Source organism: Euleptes europaea, chromosome 5 (assembly GCF_029931775.1).
Source record: "Euleptes europaea isolate rEulEur1 chromosome 5, rEulEur1.hap1, whole genome shotgun sequence".
Classification (NCBI taxonomy): domain Eukaryota; kingdom Metazoa; phylum Chordata; class Lepidosauria; order Squamata; family Sphaerodactylidae; genus Euleptes; species Euleptes europaea.
In genome coordinates, this window is record NC_079316.1 from 36,128,508 (window position 1) to 36,147,957 (window position 19,450).

At 42.4% G+C, this 19,450-nt stretch overlaps 1 protein-coding gene across 1 annotated transcript in view; it reads right to left on the reverse strand.

Annotated features, from left to right (window-relative positions):
• Window positions 1-1,332: 1,332 nt before the first annotated feature.
• MFF (mitochondrial fission factor) overlaps window positions 1,333-19,450 on the reverse strand; it is a 38,585-nt gene continuing 20,467 nt past the window's right edge. Inside the window, exons 7-8 of the mRNA XM_056850662.1 lie at window positions 3,842-3,926; window positions 1,333-1,765 (exon numbers count right to left, since the gene is read on the reverse strand). Coding sequence (XP_056706640.1) covers window positions 1,634-1,765; window positions 3,842-3,926 — 217 coding nt within the window. The 3' untranslated portion in view covers window positions 1,333-1,633. The remainder of the gene's footprint in view (window positions 1,766-3,841; window positions 3,927-19,450) is intronic.

Below are 19,450 nucleotides of genomic sequence, written 5' to 3' on the forward strand. Positions count from 1 at the left end.
TTGTGTCCACTTTGACCCTCAGCTCAATGGATACCCCTGGGCAACTCCATCTCTTAACCAGGCCTGCCCTACAGGGTTGTTGTGGGAAGAAAATGAGATCATTCAAAATGCACCACTCTAAGACCTTTGCAGAAGGGTGGAGTATCAATTGGATTTATCTCAATCTCTCTGCCTTCCTGATAAAGTTAATGGGTTCTGTTGTTCTAACCTGTGAGGACGCCTCTACAGAAACCTCTGTTAGCTGGTTTTACAATGGAGAGCTCCTTGGAAATAGCCCTTGGATCCAGATATCTGAGCATAACTGGACTGTTGCCATCTACGGCACAATCCACAGTGATACTGGAGAGTACCAGTGTGAAGTGTCTAACCCAGTCTCCACTAACACAAGTCACTCCATATACATTGCTGTGATTGGTGAATTTCTGACTCTCACCATCCTCAACCTGGCATATCATAGCGATTTCCTTCTTCCCTGTTCCTGTTACATCGTGTCCCATCTGTATGTCTTGTTAGGTGTTAGCAAACTCTTTCTTTAAAGATTTCAGCATATCACTCAGCTTGTCTAGGTTTTATCAATGGAAAATATTTGGGACAGGGCTTTTCCCATAGTAAACACCCTTAAGATGTGTAATATGTAAACCCACTTAATATTTCATAGCACACTGTCAAAAGAGAGTAAAATACAATACATATTAATATAGGAAAATAAGGTTTGTGTAAATGTGTTGACTAGAAGTCCACAAGCAAATATAGCTACACTTACAGGACAATAAGTGATGCAATGTTGATTTGTTCATAGTCAACTATTTTTTCCCTGTATATTAAAAAATAAAACATAAGCATTTTCAAAGTACAGATTCTTCAAGCATCTCAAGAACAATCTCTGGTGAACTGTAAAAATAAGAAATTAAACATTGCTTTGGGTTGACTGTTTTATTATACACACTACCATTGGTACTTTGTTCCATAATCTTTAGATCATTCATGGACAGGTTTGCTTAAAAATGTATTTTTAGAAAAAACATCTGCAAAATTAAAACTAAAATACCTCTTACAACACACCTCTGGATAATCTGCTGACATATTAGCAAAGAATGTCTTTTAGTCAATATGTACATGTGCTTGAACAAGAGAGACACTCATGTGCTAGGATTTTTTTTTTAATCCGGCACATTACTGCGTCCCAATTTGGCTAAAAGAAAACAAGTGCAATAAGGTTAGCTATAAAGGTGCTGCATTTAATATTGGAATAACAATAAGAAACCCATACTTTAAATTATGACAGTTTGCAGGTTAATTCCACAAATTCAACTTTTGTCTTCCTCCACACAATTGTCTGCAGGATGCCTTCACTAGGTTGAGATGGAAGCAGTTCCCTTTGCAAAACAATTCATCCAAATGTACACTGAGACATGCAAAAGGAGCATAACAGAATGTAACCACAAATCTGAAAAAATAAATACAATAATCCAGACATCCCTTTAACACTGTAATGTTATAGCTGTTCACGGCAGCAGAATTTCCAGTGCGTGGATCATAAATCACCGTACAATTCAGAGACAGAAACAAAGGACTTTGCAAATTCTCTATATTTTTCCCACTGTCAAATTTCTTTGAAGTGGAGTGGCTACCTCTAGCGCCGAAACCAAAGCCAACTATTTAGTAGCCAGAAAGCTACAGTAATTGAGTACATGATCATTTCTCTTTTAGCACGTTCTTTGTTTTCTTCTTCCAGAAGCTGTAGACGGCGATTAAGTTTGATTATCTAAAATAAGGGAGAAAGAAAATGTCTTTCAGGTTGATTGCTCAGACCAGCCTACTAAGTGCCTCAAGATCTCTGTTTCATCCAGTCAAGATCTGAATTACCACAAAGGGGTCGGTAACCTGAGAACTAGTAATGTGTAAATGCAACTCGTGCAATATAAGACTTAACAACTCTCTGGTTCTAAACTCTTAGACTTCAGAATCCTGGCTATTTCTTCCTGGTCTTCCATATCAAAGTAGAATTCAGCAATTCCCACTAATAGGTCTGGAAAATCCACTGATTTGCAAATGGATACAGGTCATTTCACTTTCTCTTTCTAATGCTCCCCCCCCGTCTCTGGCTGCTTCTAGTTGGGGCATGAAAAAACACCACCACTGCAGCTGCAGCAAATTATGTTGACATGGGCAGGAACAGCATCCACCCACCCTGTTCTTGTACCTCCTTTCCTACCCCCTATCATGCTTATGCAGAAGTGCAGGTTCAATGGTACTTTTGTCAAGATCCCACATAGCTTGGAAAAAAACAGCTTTCCTCTAATGAGCCACATGGTAATGCTGCAGAGTAACTTGGCAGGGAAAGCAAAAAACAGACCAAAAAAAACATGAAAGGGCTAAAAGGTGTGTGGGGCATGTGGGGAGATTTGGCATATAGCACAAGCTGCCCTGAAGTGTTCAGATGGATACTCTATCTAAAGCCACCTCATCCCCATCCCCCTTCCAGATTAAAAGCCCTTGGAATGCCCTGAATGCACATCCCCCTTTAATCTGGGGGTTCCCTGCAGGGGAAAATCCCTATGTGGTAACAGCCTCTCTTATGCATTTTAATGCCAGGGCATATGGACAAGCTGTGTAGACATCACCCTTCACAGACAGCAGTGCCCTGTTTTTATGTTTCCTCTCATGCTATACAAATAATTTTCCCAGTTCTCTCACAACATTTTGAAATGTATATGCTTGACTCTCACTTTTACAAATACTTATAAAAAAGTTATAGCATTTCAACCCTTTACCAGACAGCCACATCTATGCCATGAATTCCTTAGCTAAATGTTTCAGAAATGGAGATTTACCTATTCATACTAATTCATGCCTTACTGACAGCCAGGCTGAACTAGTAGAAAAGAGCAAGAGTCCAGTAGCATCTTAAAGACTAACAATTTCTGGCCGAGTCTGAGCTTTTGTGAGTCACAGTTCACTTCTTCAGGCTGAACTACTGTACCACACACTATGTGGGGAGCGTCTGGAAAGTGCCAATGGTTCAGAATGTAGCTGCCAGGATGCTGACTGGTAATACATATCCCAAGTGGCCTAACCCCAACCTTGCAACAACTTCATTGGTTTCCGCTGGTTTTCACTTTTAACCCCCTAAATGGTCTGGGCCCTGCTGGCTCCCATATGAACCTATGTGAATGCTAAGGTCCTCCTAAGAGGCCCTGCCCCTTTCTTCCTGGAACAGGGTACATGGCTACAGTGACATGATATGAATTACTGTTGCTAGTGGATCGGAGTCACTGGAACCCTTATGAAAGCAGAAAGCACTTCTGTTTGCATGGGCAAGTGTTTGCGAATTTCCTCCTCAAAATGCAGCCCCGTAGACTGGATCCCCTGGCCCTTAGAAGCAACTCTGAGAGTGATGCAGGAGCTGTGGGAAAACTGGAATCTGAGAATGATCCATTCTGCAAGTAGAGCTCTTACTGGAGTGCTCTGAATCCATCTTTTGTTCTGCTGTGACAGTTTGCTGCTACTTTCTTTGATTGCTATCCTTTTATGCGATTTTAGCTTGTATCTTGGTTCTTAATTAATTTTTTAAAGCCACTTTGAAGATTCTAATCAAAAGGTGGGGTATGAATGGTTTAAACAAACAAAAAATGCACAAAGTGGATAACCTGCAGATAACAAACTATGACCTCTTCGTGCCCCATATCAAAAGTTGCATTTGTAGTTCCAAATTGTAGTGCAAATTTATATTGTTCCCTTTGCATCTCACATATTCATGACATATGTGAAATTTAACACAGAACAACATTTGCTACATGACTGGTAAGAGACAAGCAGACTGCATTAGTTTCGTAGGTACCTGTCGTCTTAGTGAAGCGGCATCCACAACTGTCATATCTTCTGGTGTTCCCTCAAATGTTGTATCCACATTTGAAAGACCGTATCTATGAGATTAGAGAGATAACATGCTTCAATGGTGTGCACGCAGAGAGGGAATTATAGGCAAGGGGATCTAATGTGCCACTTATGGCATTTCATACATGCACTGAGGTATTTCAGCACCCTGAATTCTTCTCACTACAGCCCTTGCACTAAGTGAAAAGCCAGGGAACTCTGCACAGTTACTTTCAGTGCACTCCAAGAGGCTACAACTGAAAAGGGAAATCAACAGTTTCTCTGTAGTCACACTGAAGTTTCTTTGGCACATTAAAGGAGCTCTTAGGATCCTGGTCAAAATACATACTTTTTTGGTTTCAACTAACATTTAAAATATTAAAACATTTTTTCTTTAAGGGGAGTTTTAAAAGTGCTTTTCTTACACAAATCTTACAATGCCTTTTTATGGAGAGTTACTTCAGTTTAAGCCCATTGATTTGTCAAGATGTCCTGAATTACTCATGTTTTTACGTACATAGGCTTGCCGTTCAAACCAGTTTAAATACAAATTGCTAAATTCCTCTCTCTGTATGGGTTTCTATCAATAACTGACCAAATTTACGACCATTACTTCTCTTCCTAGTTTCTTTCTGTACATCAGTACAAAAATGCATCTTCACTTGCCTCAGGGGGACTTCCTGACAATTTCAGGAGTTTTAATACTTTTTAATACTTCAGGAGTTTTCTTACTTTTACAAATTGAACTAAGTGAAAAAACTCATGCTCAAGGTGTGGAAACAAGAAATATATTTTACATAATTCCTCTTCAGTATAAGGTTTGTAAAGAAAACATGTTATGATCAATGTATCATAGCATATTTCAGCTATATATATATTTTGGGGGGCAACTAAAGAGATTATAGTGTCTAAAGCATCATAACGAGAAGCTTCCTATTTTTTCCTTTTAATCTAGCCTTTACTCATAATGCTCAGGCTTAATATCATGTTACCTGTAATAAACGAAAGAATTCTATTGCACTGTTTATTGGATGTCCTGTCCTTTTGATTGTATTATCTATGCTGAGTCCCAGTGATAAGTGCAGACTATAAACATAAATAAATAAAGGGGGAATTACCAATCCCCTCTCTCCACCCATTACTGTGCTGATATCAATGTGCATTTTTATGAACTTGGACAATGAAAAAAAATCAGTCAGGCTCTCTGTGATGGTTGATTTCAGTTTTCAATTTTAACAATTCTTTTAAAACATTCCATATAGGCATGCTTATATGTTAATATACTGAATTAAGAAGAGTCCATTAAGGAGATGTTTTTATGTTCAGCACACCTCATTTTACTAACAGAGTTATACAAGATCTATTGCCCATATGAACTGCTTGAACTGGCCAGTGAGTCTTATGAAACAAAGACAGAAGTTAGGTTCTGACAAATGTGAAGAGACTGTGAATACCCATTTAGCTCATCCGAATTAAAGAGAATCCAAGTTGTCAATTTTGGTTATTATATACTTGTGCACAAAGGCTATATTCCAACCACTTGAAGAAATAATGCTTAGTTTGTGGTATGAATAAGTCAGGAAGTTCTTAAACGCATATGCCTCCTTCTCTCTCCCATCATATATGGTATGTAGACTGAAAACTTCCTGATTTGGAACAAACTGTGATATCTGAACTGGGTGAATCAATAAAGTAGTCTGTTCGCTTGCCTACAAAGCAGGATTTTAAGCCTCAATTTAATCCTTGTTTATAAACCTGGTGTGTTTGCAAGAGAACAGTTTGCCACTTCATCCAGTTCAACCGACACAGCACATTTCTGTGTGTTTCAAACCATGCAGTTTTCAGCCTGTGCACAAGGGGAAGAGCTGTACCTGCCCAAAGACCGCCTGAACAAAATGCTGGTTTGTGACTTCTGAATGAACCCCAGGCATATTATGCTTGGTGAAATAAGTGTCAGTAAAACAATGCTGGAAGAACCTAAGAAACATGTAGTCAAAGATCACTAAAAACCTTTCATATAAATGCATAAAAATGACCACCCCATAATTACATTCCACTGATTATCTCACCTGTCAGTACATCTTAGGAGCGTGCTTTGTGACATACTGATGGCCAGAGAAACCGGGGACCCGAAAGAGAAGGAAACAAACTAACTTCCAACTAACAAACACTTCCTTGTCTACTTTTGAGGAAGTAATTTTTACTTGTCATGACCCGCTATTATAAGGGGTTATCCTGGCAATGTTCTTATTCTGCCCTGTCATGTGGGCATGACAGGCACTCCACTTCACTTCTTCTGTTCCTTAGTGCACTCTCAAATGAGAAACCTAGCTATCAGATTTCTGCACTAGTCTGGAACATTCGATGTTTTATTAGTTTCAGAAATGCTGTTGCCAAGATGCTTCGGTGGGCCATAAACAGTCCTTTAGATAATGTCATTATAAAGGATATCTCATTTCCATCTTATACAACAGATCATCAGCTTTCCAAACATTGTGGTGCTATAAATGAAGCAGATGAAACAGAAAGGTCCTAGCCATCTTCCTTTCCTATACTACCATATGTGCACTCAACAAACAAACACAAAGGCAGAAACTCACAAACCCATATTTTCCCAGTCACAGCCAGTTTTCTCAGGCAGTATATTAAAACAGGATATTTTCTCAGCATTTGAACCAAACAATTCCTACAGAAATATTTTTTGCACTTTGGCGTCCATCCTGAGGAATGGAGAGGGAGATAGTAAAACTTCTCAGATGCAGGCAGAATAAACCCTTTTGTATGATCACACACAATATAGTCAGCCACTGAAATAAAAAGGCAAACTCCCTGTTGTGGATTATTAGGAAAGGGACTGAGAATAAAAGGCAAATATTGTAATTCCATTGTATACAGACATGATGTGGTCTCATTTGGAATAGCATGTGCAGTTCTGGTTGCCAAATTTCAAAAAAAATGCAAAAGAGAAAAAGCAAGATGATCAAGGAGTTGGAATACCTTTCCTAATAGGAAAGTCTGAGACTTTTTAGTTTGGGGGAAAAGACAGCTAATGGGACATGATACAGGTTTAGAACATTATGCCTGGGGTAGAGAAAGTGGAAAATGAAAAAAAATTGAAATGCATAATTATAGGATGGGGGAGACTTATTTGAGCAGTAGTGTGTGCGAAAAGGATCTTGGGGTCTTAGTAGACCAAACTCTGAACATGAGTCAGCAGTGTGATGCGGTAGCTAAAAAGGCAAATGCGATCTTGGGCTGTATCAATAGAAGTATAGTGTCCAGATCACGTGAAATGCTGGTATCGCTTTACTCTGCTCAAACCTCACCTAGAGTGCTGTGTTCAGTTTTGGGCACCGCAATTTAAGAAAGATGTAGACAAGCTGGAACGTGTCCAGAGGAGGGCAACAAAGATGGTGAGGGGTCTGGAGACCAAATCAAATGAGGAAAGGTTGAAGGAGCTGGGTATGTTTAGCCTGAAGAGGAGAAGACTGAGAGGGGATATGATAACCATCTTCAAGTTCTTGAAGGGCTGTCACATAGAGGAGGGTGCCGAGTTGTTTTCTGTTGCCCCAGAAGGTCAGACCAGAAACAACGGGTTGAAATTAAATCAAAAAAGTTTCCGTCTAGACATTAGGAAGAATTTTCTAACAGTGGAACAGGCTTCCTTGGGAGGTGGTAAGCTCTCCTTCCCTGGAGGTTTTTAAGAAGAGGTTAGATGGCCATCTGTCAGCAATGCTGATTTTATAACCTTAAGCAGATGATGAGAGGGAACACATCTTCGTCATCTTCTGGGCATGTAGTGGGGGTCTCACTGGGGGTGTGGGGGGCAGGTAGTTGTAAATTTCCTGCATTGTGCAGGGGGTTGGACTAGATGACGCTGGTGGTCCCTTCCAACTCTATGATTCTATGGATAGAGGGAGCTTTTTCTCCCTCTCCCATAATAATAGAGCTTGGGGCAACCAATGAAATTGATGATGGGAAATAGATACAGGACAGACAAAGGGAAACACTTCTTTCCTCAACAAGTAGAGGCAGTGATGGCCATGAGCATAGACTGCTTTAAAAGCGGGATAGACAGATTCATGATCAGTGAAGGAAATCTCCACATTCAGAAGCAGTAAACCTCTGAAACCCAGTACTAGGAGACAACATCAAGGAAGACCTTGGCCTCTGAGCCTTGTCTATTGGCCCTTCAAGGCAACTGGTCAGCTGCTGTATGAAACAAGATGCTAAACTAGATGGACCATTGGTCTGATCCAGCAGGACTGTCCTTACGAAAGAAACAGAGAGAAAAGAAGGAATGAGCTATGCACCACATTCCATAGGCAGTATTTGAAAAAGTACTGTTTATCTTCAACAGGTTACAAATATAAAACTTTGTTCTACAGATTTGTCTACCTAGCAAGTTTAAGAACTCTGTGCAAATTTAATGTGTAATGTATTGTCAAATTGATTTAGCAGCTTACAAATGTTTTAATCATTTTGAGGGGGGAAAAAACCCTCCAACCTGAAATGCTCTTTAACGCTAACATCAGTGAGAAATTGAACAATTACTTCTGTCGCATACGGCTTTTTTTTCTGCCATCACATCTGATTTACGGCAGCCCCTGACGGGGTTTTCAAGGCAAGATATGTTCAGAGGTGATTTGCCATCGCCTGCCTCCATGTCACAACCCTGGTATTCCTTGGAGGTCTCTCATCCAAATACTTGCCAGGGTCGACCCTGTTTAGCTTCTGAGATCTGACAAGAACAGGTCAGTAAAAGGATTATAAAATCCTTGTGGCAGCTGAGTAGATAGACGGGTATCAGAATAAGAAACAAGAGGCTATATACATGTTTTTCAGTGTGCTGCACTGAACATTCCTGTCACTAAGTAAAAATACATATGCTTTTTAATAAATTTTATTCCACTTTTCTCCCTGATCAGGGACCCAAAGCAGCTTTTCACATTGTTCCCCCCTCCTCCTCTTAATCCTCACAACAACCATTGTGAGGCTGAGAGATTGTGACAGGACCAAGGTCCCCTAGTGGGCTTCCACGGCAGAACAGGAAAATCGAACCCGGTCATCCTAGAACGTAGTGCAACACTCTAACCACTATGCCACATCAGCCCTGCTGGACATTTAGGAGTTTAATTCTGAGGAAATACAGCCAGGAAGTGGTCATTGTCAGGTTCTGTGAAAGATGGATATAGGATATTGTGACTAACTAAATGCAAGTTTACCTGGTGTTGTCATGGAGAAGGTTAGAGGAGGTGACAGCAGACGACCCACCACGTAACACTGGCCTAGGGCAAGTTTTTGTAGACAAAAGACACAAGAAAGATAGAAGCAGGAGAGAGAGAAAAAAAAATAGAACAAAACCCAGAGTCAAAGATTGTTAGAGTATCTCCATTATATTGTACTGAAATATGACATAGTATAATCTCTTGGTTAAGACATTTCATTTATAAATACTAATATTGTTACTAAAGTGAGGGGATCTTAATAATTTGCATATTTTTCCGATGTTAATTTTGAGGAAGATACTGAAACTAGCACAAAGATGTCTTAAATTATACAGATTGTCTTCCAAGTGATAGGATGTAAATTTTAAAGGGAGAAAAGAGGATTTTACACAGTTCAGCATGCAAGATTAAAATCATGGCTTTGCCAACAGTGGTCATTGTCTTATCACATTCACCACAGGATAGTTAGTGGGTATATAATGAGAATAATCTACTTAACAGATCTAAGAGGATTCATACTTCCATAAATCACAATAGCACACTGCAGATTTTTATTCTCTAGATGCTTTTTAGGGGGCTGTTGGTTCCTCTGCAATTACCCTGCAATAATCCCCCCTTATCAAAAACTTGTTTAAAGTATTATTACTACATTAGGTAACGTCATTGATTGTTTTGTAAAGGGTCCAAGTATCAATCAGGATGAAGGACAGGGAGAGACTATACAGTTAAAAACTAATATAATTGCAATGGCCCACTCTCTAAATTCTCCACATTCCTTCTATTTCACTGAGCCAGTTCAGCAGCAACTGTTAATTTTGTTTTGGCACTCAGCTTGTTCATTTCATAATTTAAAATGCAGGCAAGGTGTAGAGCATGACCTGTCATAATCAGTATGAGTCTCTGCCAGTGCTGTTCTAGATGTCTCCCAGCCTTTTTCAGACCACCCAGCTCAGTGGTAAACCACGGGGCTGGGTTTCATCTCAAGGGCAGGAGAGGTCATCGAGGAACGACCTTGTCCACAGCTATAAGGAAGTTAAAATTCCACACTTCTAGTGCAACTGCAACAGAGCACGTGTTTAGAATCCTAAAGTCCCCTAGAGTGTTCTGGAATCCAGTAGGATTCATGAGCCTCCATGGGAGGACCATTTTAACTGCCCCCTGCTTCTGCAGGGTTGTTGGAGCCACATTGAACTTGGTTTTGTGTAGGTAGTGGTCAGACCATGGTTCAGGGTGAATCTCCAGCCCTGAAACCTGCCCCAAAAGATTCAGTGTAAGAGATTAGGTCCAAGGTATGGCCTCTTTCATGTGTTGGGCCAGTCATGATTTGGGAGAGACCCAAGGCAGACAAAGAAGCTATAAAATCCCAGTGAAGTATCCTCAGCATGAATGTTGAAGTCCCCCAGAATGATGGGTCTGGGTGTCTCCAGAACTACATCAGGGACCCCCTTTGCCAATTCGGCCAGGGTGCTCACTGGAGAATCAGGTGGTCGGTAAACAAGCAGAATGCCTACACCCCTCAGCTTTTTATACAAAATAATAATAATCTCAGGGCATGTCCGAAGTTACAGTTCCACAGTCAAATGAAATGTTCAAAAACTACAACCTAACTTTAAAAGATCTCTCTGAACCAGCCTTCCTCTGGTATACTCAGAAAGGTACATCATTCTTAATATAATCTGGGAGACTGACAAGACAGCTAGTGGTGACAAGGACTAATTATTTCTGAATGGTGTGTGTGTTATTTAACCATCTGTACCAACATATGCAGAAGGTATCACAAAATATTCTATCACAGACAGATGAAAATTTTCATTCACAGCTAACCTGGACTCTGCTTTAACTGGCAAACTCCACAAAAATCAACATTCTATTGAAACTGAATTTTTATTACAGCCAAAATTAGGGGCCAAAACTCCCCCCCCCCAAGAACTTGGGGACACAAGCTTTTCTCAGAGCCAATTAGTATTAAATCTACTTACAATGGAAACACATATTATAAGGAAAAACAGTGTGATCCCACTCAATGGCAGCCTTGTATCAACTTTTTGTCCTTTAGTACCAGGTAGTACAACTAAACCTGTATCCCAGCTCATAATACGGAGAATTTTCCTGCCACTGCAAGTAGCAGCCAAATGTGGTGTCTGGGGCAGAGAAAGACATGGCATAACGACATCAGGACATGCCACAGAACGGAGCCTTGTTTATTCACCGTGAAGGCTCCTTCTGTTCTGGGTTGAAGGTCATCTTGAACTCGCGGCTATTACTATCATGTGCCCAGGGAGGCAGGACTAAAGGATTTTTTCATCCACTTCCTGTCCCTGGGCGGGAGATCCAGTTTTCGGACTTGCCGAGCTAAGGAGACAGTTAGGTGCAAAGGCCAGCAGGTGACACAACACCTTATGAAATATAAACATTACATGAACTCCAATGAACAATCAACAATAAAGAACAATAGATAACATGAAGACAATTGGAACAGGATAAGATGGCGGACATCATATGTAATTTGTAATACGTTCCTATGTTGAAAGTCTCAACACTGTAATTCCTGAATAAAATTCTGTGCAAGTCTTGGTTAAATACTGTTGTTATTCTTGAGCAATTTGGGCAGGCAAGATGACCTTCAACCCAGAACAGAAGGAGCCTTCACGGTGAGTAAACAAGGCTCCGTTCTCGTTCTGGGTGAAGGTCATCTTGAACTCGCGGGATATCCAAGAGCTAACTATTTGGGAGGGACCAAGATCAATCCAAGACGTGCTCCAGAACCCTTCTGCCGAAGGCTGCATCCGCCGAGGCCATGGTATCGATCTTTTAATGTCTTATAAATGTTGATGCTGAAGACCGTGTGGCTGCCCTGTAGATCTCATCTAATGAGGCCTGCTTAGCAAAGGCAGCGGACGTGGCCGCGCTGTGAACCGAATGGGCAGTGATGCCAGAAGGTAGTGGAACCTTACTGGCTCTGTAAGCCTCTGTAATACACTGCCTTACCACGCCACTGATGGCGGCACTAGACATCTTTTGTCCTTTAAAAGGGTTAAACAATGAAATGAATAAGGCGACACCTTGCCTAATGGATTGTGTAAGTTTTGAGAAGGCGCCTTAAATCTAAGTGATGCCATTCTCTTTCCCTGGGATGGGTTGGATTGGGACAAAATGATGGTAAGTGAATTTCCTGTGATCGGTGAAACACTGAGTTCACCTTAGGAATAAAGGAAGGGTCCGTTCTGAGGACGACCTTGTCCTTATGAAACACACACAGGCCCTCTCGTGCGGACAGCACCCTAAGCTCGGAGACTTGCCGAGCTGAAGTTAGGGCCGTGAGAAAGATGGTCTTCATTCTCAGCATCTGCAGGGGAATGTCCCTAATGGGCTCAAAGGGAGGCCTCATAAGGGCTGTGAGAACTACATTGAGGCTCCAGGTTGGGAAACAGTGGACCGTCGGAGGTTTGGATTGAATGACCCCTTTCAGGAAGGTGGGGATGTGGGGATGTCTGGACAAAGGAAGGGATTCAGTGAAGGGAAGCACTGTGGAGATAGCTGCCACCTGCCTGCTTAGGTGGAGGCTTTTAGACCCTGATCCACTCCGTCCTGAAGGAACTCCAGGACTTTAGAGATACCCGGGGTAAGGGGTTCTACCTATTTGCGCCTACACCTTAGCACGAAAGCCCTCCAGGAGGTGTTATATATCCTCCTGGTGGAAGGCTTTCTAGCCTCTAGCATGGTATCAACCACCTGTGAGCTATACCCCTCCTCTAGGAGGGACTTCCTTTCTATTTCCAGGCGGTTAAGTGAAGCCAGGCTGGGTCTGGGTGGAGTAACGGACCCCGATGCAGAAGGTCTGGGATGCATGGTAGTTCCCACAGCTCCTGAACAGATAATTCCTTCAGGCTGGGAAACCAAGGTCTCCTTGGCCATAGAGGAGCAATGAGGATGACATCTGCTCCTTCCTTTCTGATCTTCCTTATGACTCTGGGGAGTATGGGAATGGGCGGAAAGGCAAACAGCAGTTCCCTTGGCCACGAGGCCATCAGAGCATCCATGTCCTCCGCCCCCTGTTGCGCATAGCGGGAGAAGAATCGCGGGAGTAGATGGTTGCTCCCTGAAGCAAATAGGTCTATTTTGGGCTGCCCGAATATCTCTATGATCTGGGCGAACATCGACCTGTTTAGGGACCACTTGCCTTCGTCGGCCTGAAGATTGAGTACCCCTCTTATGTGTTCTGCTGAAAGAGACAGGAGAATTATTTCTGACCAGGAGAGAATGATTTCAGCTTCCTGATGGAGTTTTGAAGACCTTGACCCCCCCCCCCCGTTTGTTTAGATACGCCTTTGCAGATACGTTGTCCGTGCGGACCAGTACGTGTCTGTGCCGTATTATAGTTTTGAAGTGTATCATTGCCAGTCGGATTGCTCTTAGTTCTAGCACATTTATGTGCATTTTCTTCTTTGCTACCGACCCCCCCCCTGAGCCATTTGACCTTGGCAGGTGGCCCCCCAGCCCTCCAGGCTGGCATCTGTGTAAACCTGAATCTGGTCCTCTATGACAAAGTTCACCCCTTTGGTGGGGTTGCGATTCTGGCACCACCAAAGGAGGGACTTTCGGAAATTGAAGGGTAGAGGTATGGATTTGTCTCTGCTCCGAGTGATCAAGCTCTGATAGGGCTGTAAAATCTTCTGTAGAGGCCTTGAGTGAAATCTGGCCCAAGGCACTGAGCTGAGGCAGGCTACCATCTTCCCCAGCAACCCGGCAAGGAACATAATCCTGCCTTGGTTGGATTTGATTACGAGTTGAGTCATCAATTGAATTTTGGATAATTTGTCTTGGGGAAGGCAAATCAGATTTCTGTGAGTATCTATAATGACTCCCAGGTGTTCCAATCTCTGGGTTGGGGACATCTGACTCTTTTCTAGGTTGACAAGGAAACCGTGATCTGAAAGAATCTGAACTACTCTGGACATGTGATAGAAAGATTCCTCCCTCGAATTGGCACAAATTAAAATGTTGTCCAGATATGGAAAAACTTTTATCCCCTCTTGTCGAATCAGTGCCACCAGTGTCACCAGTATCTTGCTGAAGACGCGAGGAGCAGAGGTCAGACCAAAGGGGAGGGCCCGGAATTGGTAATGTTTTTTGGCATAACAAAACCTAAGGAACCTTCTGTGGGCTATATGTATTGGTACATGGAGGTATGCCTCCTTCAGATCCAAGGATGTTAAGAACTGATCCACGTGAAGGGCCTCCATGATGGAACGGAGGGTGTCCATGCGAAACTTCCTGTACGTGACCCTTTTGTTCAGATGTTTTAAGTCCAAAATAGCCCTCCAGTCCCCATTTTTCTTTGGGACAGTAAAGAAAATTGAATATACCCCGCTGCCAATCTCGGGGTGGGGAACTGGCTCTATTGCTTGAATTTGAAGCAGATGTGTTATGGCCTCCAATGTCCTGTGGTGCTTTTCTTTGTGAAGGGATTTTGGTGAATTCACAAATTTGTCTTTCGGGGGAGCTGTGAATTCTATGAGATAACCCGTAGAAATCACCTGTTGAACCCACACGTCTGTATAGGTCCTTTTCCACTGTTGGTGGAACTGCAAAAGCTGCCCCCCCACACACACCGGTTGTGACCTGGCGTCACTGCTTGGAGCTTTTGGAAAATTTGTCACCCTTGTTGTTAGAGAATTGTTGGCTTTGTCCCTGGGAGGGATGAAAAAACCTGTTTCCCCCGCTCCAAAAGGAGCCGCTATTGTTATTCCAGGACCCCCTACGTTGTTCGGGTCTGAAGGGAGCCAAGGTATGGGCGGATCTGAAATTAGGAAAGGAGGAAGTTTGTCTCCCATCCTTCTTATAGGACCTTGGGAGGACCTTCTTTTTATTCTTGATCTCCACAAGGATCTTTTCTAGTCTTTCCTCGAAAAGCTTGCCCCCAGTATAAGGGTATGACATAGTCAATGTCTTATTCTTTAACTCATTTTGCCAGGGGCGAATCCAAAGCGCCCTCCTGATCGCTATATTGGAGGCAGTGGCTCGTGCTGCAAACGACATGGCATCCAGAGATGCATCTGCCATGAAGGCAGAGGCCTTAAGCATCCTATTAAGGCCCTCTAGGACCTTGCAGTTTTCCCCATCATATAGTTGTGATATTTTCCTAAGCCACACAACAGATGCTCTGGCCATGATAGAGGTTGCCGCCGAAGCCTGAATGGCTAAAGTGGCTGATTCATGGACCTTCTTGGAGAGAATTTCCGCTTTTCTGTCCAGTGTGTCTCTAATTGTCCCCATTCCATCCTCTGATGGAAGATCCGGGGAATGAACAGCCGCCACTGGGGCGTCGATTAGAGGGAGCTGGAAGAGAGACATTGCCTGAAGTACCATGGTGTATAATCTCCTTGTACTGGCGGAGAACTGCCTGTTAGCCAGGGGTTTATCCAATTCAGTTTGGACCTGGTTTTCAAAGAACTCAGGGAATGGAATCTCCCAAACCCGTGGTTTAGTGCTAGGAAAAATTCCGTAGCTCCCTTTTTTCTGGTTTTAGATGCAGGATCAGTTGCTGGAACTGGGTCCTCATTGAGGTCTAGAGCCAAAAGGCCTTACTTAGTAGCCCTTGAAAGTCCTCCTCTGCGAACAAGCGGGGGTGTTGCTCTTCTAATAGGACAGGGGTGTCCTCATCGGAGTCAAACTCCCCTTCCTCTCTACCTTCATTTTCGGAATTTACTGAAGAGGCATCCTCCAGGATCTGGAGGTCTTGCGGGGGGGGGGAGGGGCTTTAAGCGCCGCTTTAGTGCGCCATTGAGAATTAGATTGGCCCTCCCTTTCCCGCTGTGGGCATTGGATTGGTTTAGGTGCGGGATTCGAATCCGCGCCCTGGATGATTGGGGTTAAGGAATCCTTAAGGGCCATCATCATTTGGGCTTGTCTGTCTAATACCCCATTAAATAACTCAACCATTTCCAGCTGAGTGAGCGGCGCCTCAGATTCGGAATTTGATACATTACCCCCTTGTGCAGTCTCCTGAATAGTAGAGGAACCTTCCAGAGGGGCGTCCCCTGTCGGAATAAGCGAACTGCGCCGCTCCCTGCGTTTCGCGCCATTTTGGGACAATTCAGCCGAACGCGTCTTTTTGGGCGCTGACGGGCCTTCCGCGCCCTGAGATATTGCGTCGGAACTGCAGCCGGCAGAGCGCTCCCTTCGCCTCCGCCCTGTCAAAGCGACGAGGGCAGGGTCAGGATCTTCCTCAGAGAGGAGATCAGAATTGGAATCCCTCTTGGCGTCCGCCACCTTGCCCCACGGGCGAAGTGGGGAGCAACAAGTATAAAAGGTAGAAGTTGAGGGAAAATTCAGGGAGGGAAGTCTTGCGGTTGGAACCGCTAAGTGTGGAAAACAGGAGGAGAGGCGACTCACTCAGATACTAAACAAGGATTACAAACGGACGGACAATTATAGAAGAAGTAGGCTAGATCAAAGTCAGAGTTCACAAATGAAGCTGCCACCCTGATCAAGGCAGGACGGAAACTGGATCTCCCGCCCAGGGGACAGGAAGTGGATGAAAAAATCCTTTAATCCTGCCTCCCTGGGCATGTGATAGTAATACCCGCGAGTTCAAGATGACCTTCACCCAGAACGAGAAGGGGAAGAATAGAAATTTAAATGGGACCGCCATGTTCACTGTCAGGCTTATGCACCTTACAATATATTGATCCATTCTAGTGTGTGGGGAGGGAAGAAGAGAGATGGCATTATACTAACATTTCAAAATACATTTCCTGAAGGCACACAAAAATGTGCAGGCTTCATTAAGATGGGTCCACACAGGCATGTACATCACTTATGGAATACATTATCTGGGCACTACGGAGCTCTGCCAATGGAACAAAACTTTCCCTCATCCTAGTGCTACCAACTGAGCTCCCTGACATATTGCTCTTAGGAAACAGGGAACCTGCAGGAACAACAAGGGGAGAAAAACAGGGATCTGCAGTCTGTGTGGTGGTGCTAACTCTGATCCGCCCCATTTGTCCACTGGTAAAAGCGCTTTCATATGCGTATCATGTTGAGACATAATGCACTTACTTTTCATGTCATCCAACATCACCTCACACACAACAGCATTTTAAACAGAAAGAATTAAGACATTCACCTCTGTATCATTAAGTGATAAGCCATCAAGTGAGGAGTTATATAAGGATGTCCACATTACTTGTATGAATTGGCTGATTAACTTTTGAAAATCTGGACTTCTGTGCTGTTTGTGAAATGGACAATCAGCTCCAGTTTCAAGAAGGAATGAAGAGAGAATGGTATGCATTTACCAGCTTAACTTTTTCACTAGGTAGTGTAGTAGGAATAGGCTTCCCCACTGTCCCTTGTCCCTCACAAATGCAGAACACAACACTTCTTAAAAGAAGAGAGTGGTCTAGCACAAGAAGTGAAGATGGAATGTCGCAGAAGATGGCAGGTTAATGAATATACAACTCTGCCTTATTATATCATATCACGAACCAAGTACTGAGATTGGCAGCTGCTCTTCTAGGTCTTTTCCAGCCCTGCATGGAGATGATGGGAACTGAACTGGAAACCCCCTGTGTGCAAAGCATGGGACATATAATTGAAGCTATGCTTCGCCATAATCTGATAATCGTATTTGTTGACTGGAAAACATTACTCCTCTTTCAAAAAATTAAATGAATGGTTCATCATAGTAAGTATCGCACCCCTAACTACTTTAAGTATTAATGTTCCACGTAGCAGCATTTGGCACCAGCTTTAGGCCTTTATACATATCTCTGCCAGTTAATGAAAGTTTTAGTTAATGTTATTCATTTATTTAAACATTTATATTCTGACGGCCCCTTTGCAACTAAAGGTTCATTCCACTGACACCATTAATGAACAATATATCATTCATACCAACACTATACAATGAACCCCCATCTGCAGCTCAGGTGCCACTAAATGCCCTTGCAAATTTGCAGCACTCTGTCAAAAACCTCTACAGAGGATGTGTCTCTTACTTCCTCAGGAAGCATATTTTCTAAAGTGGGGATCACAACTTAAAAGATCCGCACTAGTCAACTGCAAGCAAGAAACCTTGGGTGGAGGAGATAACCAGAAGGTGATGTCCAGCAGAGTAAAGTTGGCATACAGGGTCATATGGAGAGAGATGATTAAAGCTTTGCAAGTCTTTCCAAAGGAACTGTGGAACAAAAGTGCAATAATCACTAGCCTACTCATTCTCTTCTATCTGAAATTATCTCTAACTATCTCTCAAAGGTCATATTTATACTTTCCCCTCCTCTACCCACTATGTCTTATTGCAAATATTGTATTCAGCTATATTTGATGTTAGAGAATGAAACTTTCCTAAAACAACTGTGCTTTATTTCTTTCATATTTAAACTCAAGATTGTTAAAAATGAAAGTTAAACTGACTTGTTTTCATTGTCCAAGTTAAATGAAATAAAAAGAGGTAATGGGTAATATGAACAGGGTTAATTTAGTCCTGTACCACTAAGTAGTCACTATCCCAAGCATGTTTATCAATGTTCTAGAGATAACATACTTGTACGGTGATACAAGTATTCATTGTTACAGGCATCTTTCAGATGTGTCAGATGTGCCCACTTCAGGTAGTTTGCCCTATACCAGGAAGGTCCCAAAAAGTCAGTTTTCCCACAGGGAATATTCCAGGGGAGAGGAAAAACATGTAAACAGAGAAGAGTTAGTTTATCATAGTATTAACTCAGCAATGATAAATTTTCAACATTTTTTACCAGTACAACATGCATTCAACCTAACCAGTAGGTGCATAACCGGTAAAAACAGCAACAAAAACATGTATCAGAAAATGTTCCGAATGGAGGAAAGTCAAAACAGAAGTAAAAGCAGAGATTCTAGGGAACAGAACAAAGCCAAAATTCACTGTAAGAATTCATAACTTTAAACAGTGAGAATACGCCACCAAAGCCAGTAAAAGCAACAGTTTAGTTAGAAATACTATGAAATGAGCAGCTTTGTAGCCATGCAAGTGATACATTGTTCCAAATTTCACATTCCTACATGCACAGCAGAAACTTCATTCAAAACAGAACCACGTATTGGAAAGGAATAAGAACATATCCTTTTTTCCCCTCTTCAAAATGAGCTTTGCCAAGTAATTATAATGGGAAGTCATTTTTTAGAGTTTATAACATGATCCAGGACACTCCTGACAATGTGCAAAACAGAAAACTGTCCATTCAATGTTAGGAATTTTCCCTTGAAATTTTCAAAACAATTTTAATTTTAAAGAAATGTTCAGTGAGGCTATTCTGCAGGGATTAATTTTTCCCAGTTCACGTCACTGATTTGAATAA